The sequence below is a fragment of the Perognathus longimembris genome, chromosome 17 (genome assembly GCF_023159225.1).
Source record: "Perognathus longimembris pacificus isolate PPM17 chromosome 17, ASM2315922v1, whole genome shotgun sequence".
NCBI classification, from domain to species: domain Eukaryota; kingdom Metazoa; phylum Chordata; class Mammalia; order Rodentia; family Heteromyidae; genus Perognathus; species Perognathus longimembris.
The window spans coordinates 21,461,554-21,474,818 of NC_063177.1; the positions used below are offsets into that span (position 1 = coordinate 21,461,554).

General features: G+C 40.9%; 1 protein-coding gene across 8 annotated transcripts in view; it reads left to right on the top strand.

Annotated features, from left to right (window-relative positions):
* The window catches only part of Rhot1 (ras homolog family member T1), a 79,566-nt gene that overhangs the window by 38,488 nt on the left and 27,813 nt on the right, over positions 1-13,265 (top strand). For all 8 annotated transcript variants that reach the window (XM_048366468.1, XM_048366462.1, XM_048366466.1 and 5 more), the window contains exons 10-14: positions 542-650; positions 1,916-2,036; positions 7,673-7,757; positions 8,688-8,833; positions 9,766-9,866. In XM_048366468.1, the coding sequence (XP_048222425.1) occupies positions 542-650; positions 1,916-2,036; positions 7,673-7,757; positions 8,688-8,833; positions 9,766-9,866 (562 nt within the window). The remainder of the gene's footprint in view (positions 1-541; positions 651-1,915; positions 2,037-7,672; positions 7,758-8,687; positions 8,834-9,765; positions 9,867-13,265) is intronic.

Consider the following 13,265-nt stretch of genomic DNA (forward strand, 5'->3'; position numbering starts at 1 on the left):
GCCTACCATACACAAAGCCCTGGGTTCGATTCCTCCTCACCGCATAAACAGAAAAAGCCAGAAAGAAGTGTCACTGTGGCTCAAGAGGTAGAGTGCTAGCCCTGAGCAAAAAGAAGCCAAGGACAGTGCTCAGGCCCTGAGTCCAAGCCCCAGGACTGGCAAAAATAAATAATTATGACATGCTTTAAAAAGTGGAACCTATCTTAATTTATTTCTTTTGGCTTAATATTGGTTGGTAGATTATTATTTTATATTATTTGTGGTATTTTGTGTTTTTTTTCTTCTTTTTTTTAACCAATCCTGGGGCTTGAACTCAGGACCTGAGCACTGCCCCTGGCTTCTTTTTGCTCAAGGCTAGCACTTTACCACTTGAGCCACAGCACCACTTCTAGCATTTTCTGTATATGTGGTACTGAAAATCGAACCCAGGGCTTCATGCATGCTAGGCAAGCACTTTACCACTAGGCCACATTCTCAACCCCTATTTTTGGGTGTTTTTTCAACTTAATTTAATTGGTATATGTATTTTTCTTTTTGCTAGAGAATTTGTTTCAACACTCCTTTAGCTCCTCAAGCTCTGGAAGATGTCAAGAATGTAGTCAGAAAACATATAAGTGATGGTGTAGCTGACAGTGGATTGACACTGAAAGGTAGGAGAATGTTGTTTTTCTGCCCCTGTGCTGGGATTAAACTCAAGAGTTTTTGAGTACTAGCAAACACTGTACTGCTGAGCTACATCCTCAGCCCTTTTTTCACTCTTTTAGACTACTTAATTTTAGTTTTTATTTATTTATTTATTTATTTATTTTTATGCCAGTACTGGGACTTGACCTCAGGCCTGGTCACTGTCCCTTAGCTTTTTCATTCAAGGCTGGCATTCTACCACTTGAGCCATGGTTCTACTTCTGGCTTTTGGGTGGTTAATTGGAGTTATTATTCTCATGAACTTTTCCTTCCTTGTTTGGCTTTGAGTTGAGATCTTCATATGTCAGCCTCCTTAGTAGTCAGGATTATAGGCAGCCTGAAATTTTGCAGAAGATGACCATCTATATCACATTATTAATTTTAAGGAAGTGTTAATATTTACTAGTATGCTAAAATCTGACTTGAATATTTAAGAGTTGGGAGGTAGGCCATTGGTGAGGGTCTTTATTTTTCAATGTAAATTAGAGGTAGGGAAATTGGTTTGATCCTCACCAACATAGAGGTTCATGAGAGAAATCAGGAATAAACAAATTTACTCTAAAATCCTTTTAAATAGGAATCACTTTTAGCAACTTTGTCTGTGAATCAAATTTATCAAGTATTAGAATGTTCCTTGTTGGGCTGGGGATATAGCCTAGTGGCAAGAGTGCCTGCCTCGGATACACGAGGCCCTAGGTTCGATTCCCCAGCACCACATATACAGAAAACGGCCAGAAACGGCGCTGTGGCTCAAGTGGCGGAGTGCTAGCCTTGAGCGGGAAGAAGCCAGGGACAGTGCTCAGGCCCGGAGTCCAAGGCCCAGGACTGGCCAAAAAAAAAAAAAAAAGAATGTTCCTTGTTGATATTTTGTTGAGCTTCACTGAAATAAGAAAGAAAATTAAAATCTAGAATCTTCCATTAAAGATGTATACACTATTTTCTTTTTTTGTATACAGTATTCTCAATTTTTGTCAAATGACTTTGTGATTGTCATTGTATTCCTTGGGATGTAATTTTGACCTTTTCATCTAGCTTACTCATATGTGCAGAACTCTTCAAATGAGCTCTGTTTCATTGAAACACCAATGAACTCTCTTTTGTTTTTCAGTATGAACACTGAAATACATGTCTTTTCAAATCTCCCTCCTGCTATTATCTTGTATGTTTTTCTCCCATGTGACTATGTACCCTTCTTCACATTAACTGTATTTACTGATCTACTTTATTGCAGGTTTTCTCTTTTTACACACACTTTTTATCCAGAGAGGGCGACATGAAACTACTTGGACTGTACTTCGACGATTTGGTTATGACGATGATCTGGATTTGACACCTGAGTATTTATTCCCCCTGTATGTACCTTTGGTTTTGTACCTGATTTCACTTGCCAAGCAATTTTAGCTTTAAATATTTTACTTAACAGGTAGTTGTACTTCAGCCTCCTCAGGAATAATTAGTAATTATTTCTCACTAGCACTGTAGACAGTTTGGACTAGAGATTTTATTTTATTTTTTTCAGTATATGGATTTTATTCAGGGCCTTGCACTTGCTGGACAGGAGCCCTGAGACATGCCTTAAGCCCTTTTTCCTATAGTTTTTTTTTTTTGTTGTTGTTGTTTTTTGCCAGTCCTGGGCCTTGGACTCAGGGCCTGAGCACTGTCCCTGGCTTCTTTTTGCTCAAGGCTAGCACTCTGCCACTTGAGCCACAGCGCCACTTCTGGCCATTTTCTGTATATGTGGTGCTGGGGAATCGAACCCAGGGCTTCATGTATATGGGGCAAGCTCTCTTGCCACTAGGCTATATTCCCAGCCCCCCTGTAGTTATTTTTAAGATAGGGTTTTGGTCTTTGGCTGTGACAGACTTCCAACTGCAATTCTCCCTTATATGTCTCACATAGCTTGTGTTACAGGCACACACCTTCACACCCAGTGCATTTGTTGAGCTAGGGGTCTTACTTTTTCCCAGGTTGCTCTTGAGCTTTAATCCTCCCAGAATTGCATCCTAAATATCTGGGGTATCAGGCATGAGCCACTGTGCCTGGCAAATCCTTCAGACTATGTTGTGCTTTTTTTTTTTTCCTGACAGAGGTGGGGTTTGAACTCAGCCTCATGTTTGCTAGGCAAGTGTTCTACCAGTGAAACCATGCCTCCAGCCCATAGAATTCTTTTTCATGGAGCCTGTCCTGTGTATTATAGGATGCTTAGTATGTCCTTACAAACCATTAACACCCATTTCTGCAGTGTGACAACCAAAAATATCTCTAGAAATTGCCAAATATCCCCTTAGAAACCATCTCGTCCACATTTGAGAGCCACTAATTATAGTATAGCTCCAATTTCTTTTCTCTTCCCATGAAAAATACAAGTATCTTTTTAAAAACACATTTTTCTGAAGGAAGGAGAAGAAAGATGCCAGGTAATCATGGTTTTAGATGCAAAGACCCAAAACATTTTGGTTGGCATTTTTCTTTCCTTTTGTCAGAATAAAATCATTAGTTTTCCTGAACAATTGATTGGTACATGGTTATCTTCCTTTGATAATGCTGTGTGAGCTCTGTTTAAAAATGTACCAAGTGCTGCCCTTACATAGGAGATTGCCTTGCTTCAGGTGTAAGGTCCACCCCCAGGAGGGCTCCATACAGATGCCCTATCCCCACACCTGTTTAAGTCTGTGCCCAGTACCTGTGTTACCTAGGTAAGTGGTACACCTGGAGGCAGTTACCTCCCCCTTCTCTGAGGTCACAATCAATCCACCTGGTCATACCTCTGCCCCTGCCCTAGATAAGGCATGTCCCTTTAATGGTTCAGCCCTTCTCTCTGGCCATGCATCATCTCTGCCACAGGCCAGCAGTTCAGGAATAAACTTTTCTCTCTTGCCTGAATACCATGTGGTATTCTTCTTTATCAGCAACCTACTTTAATAAACCTTATACAGGGTACCTTTTCTGCCCACAGAAGCAGGCTTTTCAGGGATTGTAACTTCATGCAATCTGGCCTTTGGGTGTTCAACTTTGTTTCTTACTTTTTCAATGTCCTTTTAAATTTTTATTTTAGAGTAGCACCTCTGGCTATCTATTTAACAGCTCATAAAGACTTAATTGTTACTTTCTCTTCCCCATCAATAAGAAAGCAGAGTTCTTTTTGATTAAATTCTTGTCTGCTAATGACAGTTGGAACTTCATTTGTCTATGTTGCTTAATCTTGGCACATGTTTCTCAGGTTTTGTTGTTGTTGTATTCCCACCAATACTAGTTTGAACTCAGGCCCTTGTAATAACTTGGCTTACTTCAATGATCTAGTCTAGCTTTTTGCTGGTTATTTGGAGATGGAGTCTCAAGGAGTTTTCTGTCTAACCTATCTTTAAACTGTGATCTCCAAGTCTGAGCATTCTGAGTAACTGGGATTACAGACACTCAGCTATTTATTTCGCAGATTTTCATTGACTACATAATGATGGATGAATTTACCCTGGGACATATCCACAAAGTTTTCTTTTCTGTGTTCTTTATGTGAATACATTCTACAAGAGGCTACTTAGTGCTTTTTCAAAAAGAAAAATGGTAAATTCCATCTCTTAGGGCTTTGTGGCATATACTAATCATCTCTTTCATACTTTATTTCATATTTCCTTTTCTTGCAAAATAACCCATGGAGCCACTTCTTGAGTCTCTTCAACTTTCTTATTAACTGCCTAAATTAGTACACACACACACACACACACACAATGTTAATTCCCAAGACACAGGATAAAGCCTAAGCTTCTGCACAGGGCTGAGGTCATTCATTACTGGCTGTACTCATGCTCTCCCCACCTTAATTCCAAAAGTAATCCACAGACTATTTATAGAATACCAAACACATGTTTCTTTCTGTCTAGGTTTTTGCCCTTGGTATGTTTTCGCTCTACTACCCACAAGGTAGTTAAGGTTTCATCCTTTAAAAGTCTCAGTTCAAGGGATAGTGTCAAAATCAGTAGTATCAACATTGCCCTACTTTCTAGTCCAGAAGTGTTCCCTTTTATGGTGTTCCCATAGCATCTTTAGTTTACATACTGAAGCACTCGACTCATTCTATAGACATCTGATTGAAGATCTGGCTTAAATATGATTACATAGTGGTAGGAAGCCTCTCACTATCAAAAAGACAAAAAAAAATGCTGGTGAGGATACAGAGAAGGGAGAACTCAACATGCAATTGATATCAATGCAAAGTAGTACAAGCATTCCGGAAAACAGTATAGGGGTTCCTCAAAAAAGCTGGAAATAGAAATATTATCTATGATCCTACTACCAGTTACATATCCAAAGAAAATGGAATCATACCAAGGAAATAACCTGTCCCTCCCATGTTTATTGCTAGTCACAGTAGCTATCATATGGGATGAAACAAAATGTCATTTCCATCTGAGGATTAGGGAATTTAAAAAATATCATATGATAGCTACTCAGCCATAAAAAATGAAGTTTGTTATTTGTGGCCACATGAATGGGAGTGCAGACACTATGTGAAATGAAATAGGACAATTGCCGAAAGACAAACACTGCAGATTCTCACTCATTTGTGGAAGCTGAAACATTTAATCACAATATAGTAGGGAATAGAATTCAGTCATTAGATCCCAAGAGGGGATTGGGGAGAAAGGGTAAGTAGAAGGTTGATAATGGTACCAAAATACACTTGGGGGTGGAAGAATTATTTCTGATGGACTATAGCATAATTGGGTAGCTATAATCTATAATAATTATATGTTTCAAAATAACTGAAGAAGAGTTTGAATGTCCCCAACACATAGAAATGATAGTATTTGAGGATATGGAAATGGCAATTACTCTGCTTTCCTTATGACTCATAAAATAAGTGCAAATATTATGCCAGTTTAAACTGTTTATGCTTATGGGACATAATCTCAAATTTATGTCCCATTGTAATTTGAAAAAAAACAAATGTGAAAAGAGCTGGGGGGTGGAATGGCTTAAGTGGTATAGCCAGTTACAAGGCCCTGAGTTCAGACCCCCCCCCAATATGGCAAACAACAAAACATATTTGTGTAGTTACCACCCAGAGAAGAACAACACCAGTGCTGTAAAAGCTCTCTGGCTGTTGCTTTTCTATTCACATTTTATTTGGGGACCATAGGAAATGCTGTATTCTAGGAGATATTGGCAAATAGTTGTGAACATGATTGTGTCATTCTATACTTACACCAGCAGAGCAGAGCAACTCCACATCCATGATCTATAGATCTATCTATAGAACAGATAGATGATGAATGATGGATGAATAGATATCTATTGATCGACAGATAATTTCCTGTTGAAGATGTTTTACCTATCTGAGGTCAATAAGATGTCTGGTTTGCTTTAAGAGCTTCCTGGTTTTGTATTTCACATTTAGATTTGCAGTCCATGTGGGCTTGGTTCTGGTGTGTTCTAGAAGGGAGAGGTTCATTCATTCCCATGGGAATCTCCTTTGGACCCACTCTGTTTACTGCACAACCGCCCTTTCTCAACTGCTCAGCAGCTGCATTTCTTGTCCCCAACCAGGCAACCTTGCATATGTGGGGTAGGATTCTAGACTTGCTTTTCTGCTGCACTGATATCTCTTTCTAGCTTAAGAGAAAAAAGAAAAAGAAAAAGAAATAAACTGTGTATGTTTATGTATGTGTGCGCTGCTTTTACGACTTGAACTCAGGGTCTCAGCTTTGTCTGTGACATTTTGTTGTTGTTGTTCAAGGATTAGTGCATTACCACTTGAGTCACAACTTCATTTCCAGCTTTTTGGTGATTAATTGGAGATGAGAGGCTCATGGATTCTCCTTCCTGGGCAGGCTTTGAGCCATGGTCCTTAGATTTCAGCCTCAGTCTCTGGAGTAGCTAGGATTATAGGTGCAAAGCACTGGTATCGGACTAAAAGGGTTTTTAAACGTGTTTTTTTTTAATTTATTTAATTTATTTTTATTTTTTGAGAGTCCTGGGCCTTGGACTCAGGGCCTGAGCACTGTCCCTGGCTTCTTTTTGCTCAAGGCTAGCACTCTGCCACTTGAGCCACAGCGCCACTTCTGGCCATTTTCTGTATATGTGGTGCTGGGGAATTGAACCCAGGGCTTCATGTATAAGAGGCAGGCACTCTTGCCACTAGGCCATATCCCCAGCCCTTGAATTTTTAAGAATTTGAGGTCTGCCTTGTTTTTGTCTCTCTGTTACCTAACTCACTGCATTTGACTGTTTATTGAACTGAATTTAAGGTGGGTCAGAAAGACCCAAGTCAGGCAGAAATCCCTCTTCGCATTATTTTCAACTCATTCAATGTTGAGATTGATATGTAGATAGGTTTGGGTTTGAGGCCAGACAGAAAAGTTTTCAAGACTCCCTTTTTAACCAATAGCTGGGCATTTTAATTATGTGGGAGGCTGAGATAGGAGGATAGCAATTTCAGGCTGGTGTTGGGCAGAAAAATTTGAGAGACTGCCTCTCAGTTGGAGAAGCTGGACATTGTGGTGCACCCATTAAGCTATAATAGAAAGTAGCAAGTCATTGTCCAAGTTCATGCTTGTACAGCATGACCCTATCTCAAAGTAAGCAGTGCAAAAAAGGCCTGGAAGTGTGACTCAGCTTAGGCTCCTGAGTTGAAATCTCAGTACCATTAATAAGAGAGAGAGAAAAAAAATTAAGCCTGTAATTGTGACTTAAATTTTTTATAGGAAGAACAAACCTATTACAGTTTAATCAGTATTACTTATAAAGATTTTTTTCATCTTGTTCATTTGAAGTTTAGGAAAAATTTGTGTGCCACTTTGAACTGACTATTCTGACCCTTATAACATGCTATAGCCACACCAGAGACTTTGCTTGGAAAACTCGTAATGGCTCCAGAGAAGATGTTGTATTCATGGTATCATCCCACAAAAAGATTTGTAGCAATTCTTTTCTTTTTCAAATTAAATTTTAATATTTGATTAATGATTTTCTTCTTAAATTTTTTCAACAGGCTAAAAATACCTCCCGATTGCACTACTGAATTAAATCATCATGCATATTTATTTCTCCAAAGCACCTTTGACAAACATGATTTGGTAAGCTTTTAAACTAATTTTCTTGATATTTAAACTAATTTTCATGATATATGATAATTTTTTTTCAGTATTGGCTTTGAACTCAGGGTTTCTCACTTGCTATGCAGATGCTCTGCTATTTGAACCACACACCAGCCCTGGCCAAAAAAATAAAAAATATTTGTGAATGAGGCTTAAGCAATCTTTTTTTTTTTTTTTTTTTTTTGCCAGTACTGGGGCTTGAGCTGAGGGCCTAGGCACTGACCCTGAGCTTATTTTTGCTCAAGGCTAGCACTTTACCACTTGAGCCACAAGGCCACTTCCAGATTTTTCTGTTTATGTGGTACTGAGGAATCAAACCCAGGGCTTCATGCATGCTAGGCAAGCACTCTACTGCTAAGCCACATTCCCAGCCCTAAATGATGCTTCTCTGTTCTCTTTCTTAGCTTTGAGATGTGTAGCCAAAAACTCAACTTCCTAAGCCAGCAAAAGTATTTTCTGCTCTTTTATTGTTTTCTCAAAATATAAAGGTCTAGTTTGTGATACACTCTTTTGAAGGTTTTCTTACATTCAAGTGAAGAATTTTCTTTTCTTTTTTTTTTTTTTTTTTTTTTGGCCAGTCCTGGGGCTTGGACTCAGGGCCTGAGCATTGTCCCTGGCTTCTTTTTGCTCAAGGCTAGCACTCTGCCACCTGAGCCACAGCACCACTTCTGGCCATTTTCTGTATATGTGGTGCTGGGGAATCGAACCTAGGGCCTCATGTATACGAGGCAAGCACTCTTGCCACTAGGCCATATCCCCAGCCCAAGAATTTTCTTGATAGAGTATCAATTTTCTTATCATTGGTTTATCAGTTTTTAGCACAGCTTTACTAGACTAGGGATTTTTTTTTATTGTTGGAAATTGTTCTCTTAGGTATCTAAATATTATTTACTTCCTTGTGATCTTCAGGATAGAGATTGCGCTTTGTCACCTGATGAACTGAAAGATTTGTTTAAAGTTTTTCCTTACATACCTTGGGGACCAGATGTGAATAACACAGTTTGCACAAATGAAAGAGGCTGGATAACCTACCAGGGATTCCTTTCCCAGTGGACGTGAGTATAGTGCTTACCTCTTTCCTCTAGAGTCACAGGAGGTTAGAATTATGGCATATTGTATTCATCATTGTAAGATTGATAGCTCTTGTGAATTTTTCACTCATAATTAACTTTAATCAAGATTTGTAATGTTTTTTGGATATTTCTAAGCTGAGTGATAGATGTTCTTTGGGACTGGGAATATGGCCTAGTGGCAAGATTGCTTGCCTCGTATACATGAAGCCCTGGGTTCAATTCCTCAGCACCACATACATAGAAAAGGCCAGAAGTGGCACTGTGGCTCAAGTGGCAGAGTGGTAGCCTTGAGCAAAAAGAAGCCAGGGACAGTGCTCAGGCCCTGAGTCCAAGCCCCAGGACTGGCAAAAGAAAAACATAGATGTTCTTTGAATTTATCACTTTGGGGTGGTTCTCTTTTGGATGATGGTACTGGGAAACATTATAAGTTCTGAGACTTGAATACTGCCCCTGAACTTCTTTTGCTCAAGGCTAGTGCTCTACCACTTGAGTCACAGCTCTAATTCCAGCTTTTGGGGTGGGGGGGGGGCGGGTGTAATTTAGTGAAGATAAGAGCCTCACAGACTTTCTTGCCCAGATTGGCTTCAAACCACAATCCTTAGATCTCAGCCTTCTGAGTAGTGTGAGACACCTGCTGTAGTTCTTATTGACCACTCTTAACTCACCTGTTTAGACTTGTTATCTTTGGCATGTTGGGGAGATGGAGGAAATTGCCCTTGTTTTGGGAGAATTCTCCTCCCTTTCTTCTCTGCTATAAAATTGTTAGTGTAGCAAATCCATGGGTTTGTAAGAGATTAAAACAGCTTGATAAATATTATCTAGGAGGTCTGGTAAGTAACGTTTTTTGACTTGTTGGATCTTTTCTCAGTGTTCATTTAGGAACTTTTTACCTTGGTAACTTTACCTTCTCTTAGGCTCACAACCTACTTAGATGTACAGCGGTGCCTGGAGTATTTGGGCTATCTAGGCTATTCCATATTGACTGAACAAGAATCTCAAGCTTCAGCCATTACAGGTGAGCATCTAGATACTAGTCAGTTTGTGTTAAGGAATATTGTTGAGGCTTTTTGGTGGTAGGCTTTGTTTTGTTTTGTTGTTATGTTTCTGGGGGTTGAACTCAGGGCCTGGATATTGTACCTTAACTTTTTTGCTCAAGCCTAGCACTCTATCACTTGAACCGCAGCTCTAATTTTGGCCTTTTGGTGGTTATAGATAAGAGTCTCACACTTATCTACCCAATCTGGGTTCGAACAGAGATCCTCAGATCTCAGCTTCCTGAGTGGCTAGTGTTATAAGTATGAGTCACCAGTGCCCAACTGGAATATTCCTTTTTTTTTTTTTTTTTTTTTGGCCAGTCCTGGGGCTTGGACTCAGGGCCTGAGCACTGTCCCTGGCTTCTTTTTGCTCAAGGCTAGCACTCTGCCACTTGAGCCACTTCTGGCCATTTTCTGTATATGTGGTGCTGGGGAATCGAACCCAGGGCCTCATGTATACGAGGCAAGCACTCTTGCCACTAGGCCATATCCCCAGCCCTGGAATATTCCTTTTTAAGATTCCAATTTCAAATGTTACAAAGAATAAAAGTAAACTCATTCTCATTAGTTCTTGTGTGTATGCTCTGTTAGCTTTCCTTGTTCAATTCTATTACTTATCAGCAAAAAGAAAGTAAAGCTTCTAATCTATGTCCTGGGAGTGCTCCATTGATAAAAATGAGTGAGAACAATGAGCATTAAAGGATTTACCAGGACCACCGGTGGCTCACACCTGTAATCCTAGCTATTCAGGAGGCTGAGATCAGAGGATTGTTGTTTATTTGTTTTGTTTTTGTTGCCAGTCCTGGGGCTTGGACTCAGGGCCTGAGCACTGTCCCTGGCTTCTTTTTGCTTAAGGCTAGCACTCTACCACTTGAGCCACAGTGTCACTTCTGGCCTTTTCTATATATGTGGTGCTGAGGAATTGAACTCAGGGGGGGCTTCATGTATATGAGGTGAGCACTCTACCACTAGGCCATATTCCCAGCCCCCAGAGGATTGTTGTTTAAAGGCAGCCCAGGCAGAAAAATCCCTGTGGGGGCTGGGGATATGGCCTAGTGGCAAGAGTGCCTGCCTCGTATATATGAGGCCCTGGGTTTGATTCCCCAGCACCACATATACAGAAAATGGCCAGAAGTGGTGCTGTGGCTTAAGTGGCAGAGTGCTAGCTTTGAGCAAAAAGAAGCCAGGGACAGTGCTCAGGCCCGTCCAAGCCCCAGGACTGGCCAAAAAAAACCCCAGAAAAATCCCTGTGGGACTCTTATCTCCGATTAACTACTCAAACAAACAAACAAACAAACAAACAGGGGCTGGGGATATGGTCTAGTGGCAAGAGTGCTTGCCTCGTATACATGAGGCCCTGGGTTCAATTCCCCAGCACTACCATATACAGAAAACAGCCAGAAGTGGCACTGTGGCTCAAGTGGCAGAGTGCTAGCCTTGAGCAAGAAGAAGCCAGGGACAGTGCTCAGGCCCTGAGTCCAAGCCCCAGGACTGGCCAAAAAAAAAAAAAAAAGTAGTGCTGTGGCACAAAGTAGTAGAGTGCTAGCCTTGAGCAAAAGAGCTCAGAAACAGTGCCTAGGCCAAGTTCAAACCCCATGACCAACAACAAGAAAGTATTTACCCATCTACCTTGGATTTAAATTTCTTTCCTTTTTTTTTTGCCAGTCCTGGGGCTTGGACTCAGGGCCCAAGCACTGTTCTTGGCTTGTTTTTGCTCAAAGCTAGCACTCTACCTCTTGAGCCACAGTGCCACTTCCAGATTTTTCTGTTTATGTGGTGTTTTCTGTTTATGAGGAATTGAACCCTGGGCTTCGTGCATGCTAGGCAAGCACTGTACCACCAAGCCACATTCCCAGCCCTAATTTTCTTAAATTATTAATCATAATGAAGTAGGCATGGCATCACATTCCTATAATTCTAGCACTCAGAAGGTAGACATAGGAAAATCATGAATTGAAGATAAGCCTAGGCTACATCATCTCAAAAAAAGCAAAGCCTGCGGGTACTGTTGGCTTACCCCATAAACTTAGCTATTCAGGAGGCTAGGATCTGAGGATCACATTTCACAGCCATCTGGACACAGGAAAGTCTGTGAGACGCTTACTACAATTAGGTACCAAAATACCAGAAGTGGGCTGGGGATATGGCCTAGTGGCAAGAGTGCCTGCCTCATACACATGAGGCCCGTGGGTTCGATTCCCCAGCACCACATATACAGAAAATGGCCAGAAGTGGCGCTGTGGCTCAAGTGGCAGAGTGCTAGCCTTGAGCAAAAAGAAGCCAGGGACAGTGCTCAGGCCCTGAGTCCAAGCCCCAGGACTGGCCAAAAAAAAAAAAAAAAAAAAATACCAGAAGTGGTGCTGTGGCTGAAAGTGGTAGAACGCTAGCATTGAATGAAAAAACTCAAAGATGGTAACCAGGCCTTATAAGCCCCATGACTGATTAAAAAAAAAAAAAGCCTATTTGCACATGATGTTGAACTATTTATGCATCATTACAACTTTGTATCCCTTTTTCTTAAGTCTGTCATAGATTTTGAATGTAAACCAAACATTCCTGCCAAAGCACTGTGTTCACTCAAAGAAACCCATAGCCGTCGAAATAATGACTGAAGGAATTAATTATTTCAGGAGTTTCTTATATTCCAGTTGGTATTGTTGTGCCAAGTTGCAAGACCACCACCAAAAAGACCACTGAGACTCAGACATTTCCGAAATGCAAAAGCAAGGCAAGGCTTTATTTAAGCGAGCTGCAACTCGGGCCTCATCCTACCCACCGACACAGCGGAGGTTAGGAGGAAGCCCCGAGCTGTGATTACACAGGGCTTATAAAGGCAAAGAACAAGGTTACAACAATCAGGTGTGCAAGCAAGATTAGGACACAGGTACAAATCTGATTGGCTCAGGGTTTAATTCTAAAATGGGGTTCACGTGTCTGGCACTTCAGTATGAAATCTGCCATATTTTACAGGAAACCTTAGCCCAAGAAGACAACCTTCTTAAAATTGACAGAACAAGTGCTCCTAAAATAATCAGTTGAGGGCTGGGGATATGGCCTAGTGGCAAGAGTGCCTGCCTCGGATACACGAGGCCCTAGGTTCGATTCCCCAGCACCACATATACAGAAAATGGCCAGAAGCGGTGCTGTGGCTCAAGTGGCAGAGTGCTAGCCTTGAACGGGAAGAAGCCAGGGACAGTGCTCAGGCCCTGAGTCCAAGGCCCAGGACTGGCAAAAAAAAAATAATAATAATAATCAGTTGGGGGCTAGGAATATTGCCTAGTGGTAGAATGCTTCATATACATTGAAGCCCTGGGTTTGATTCCTCAGCACCACATATATAGAAAAAGCCAGAAGTGGCACTGTGGCTCAAGTGTTAGAGT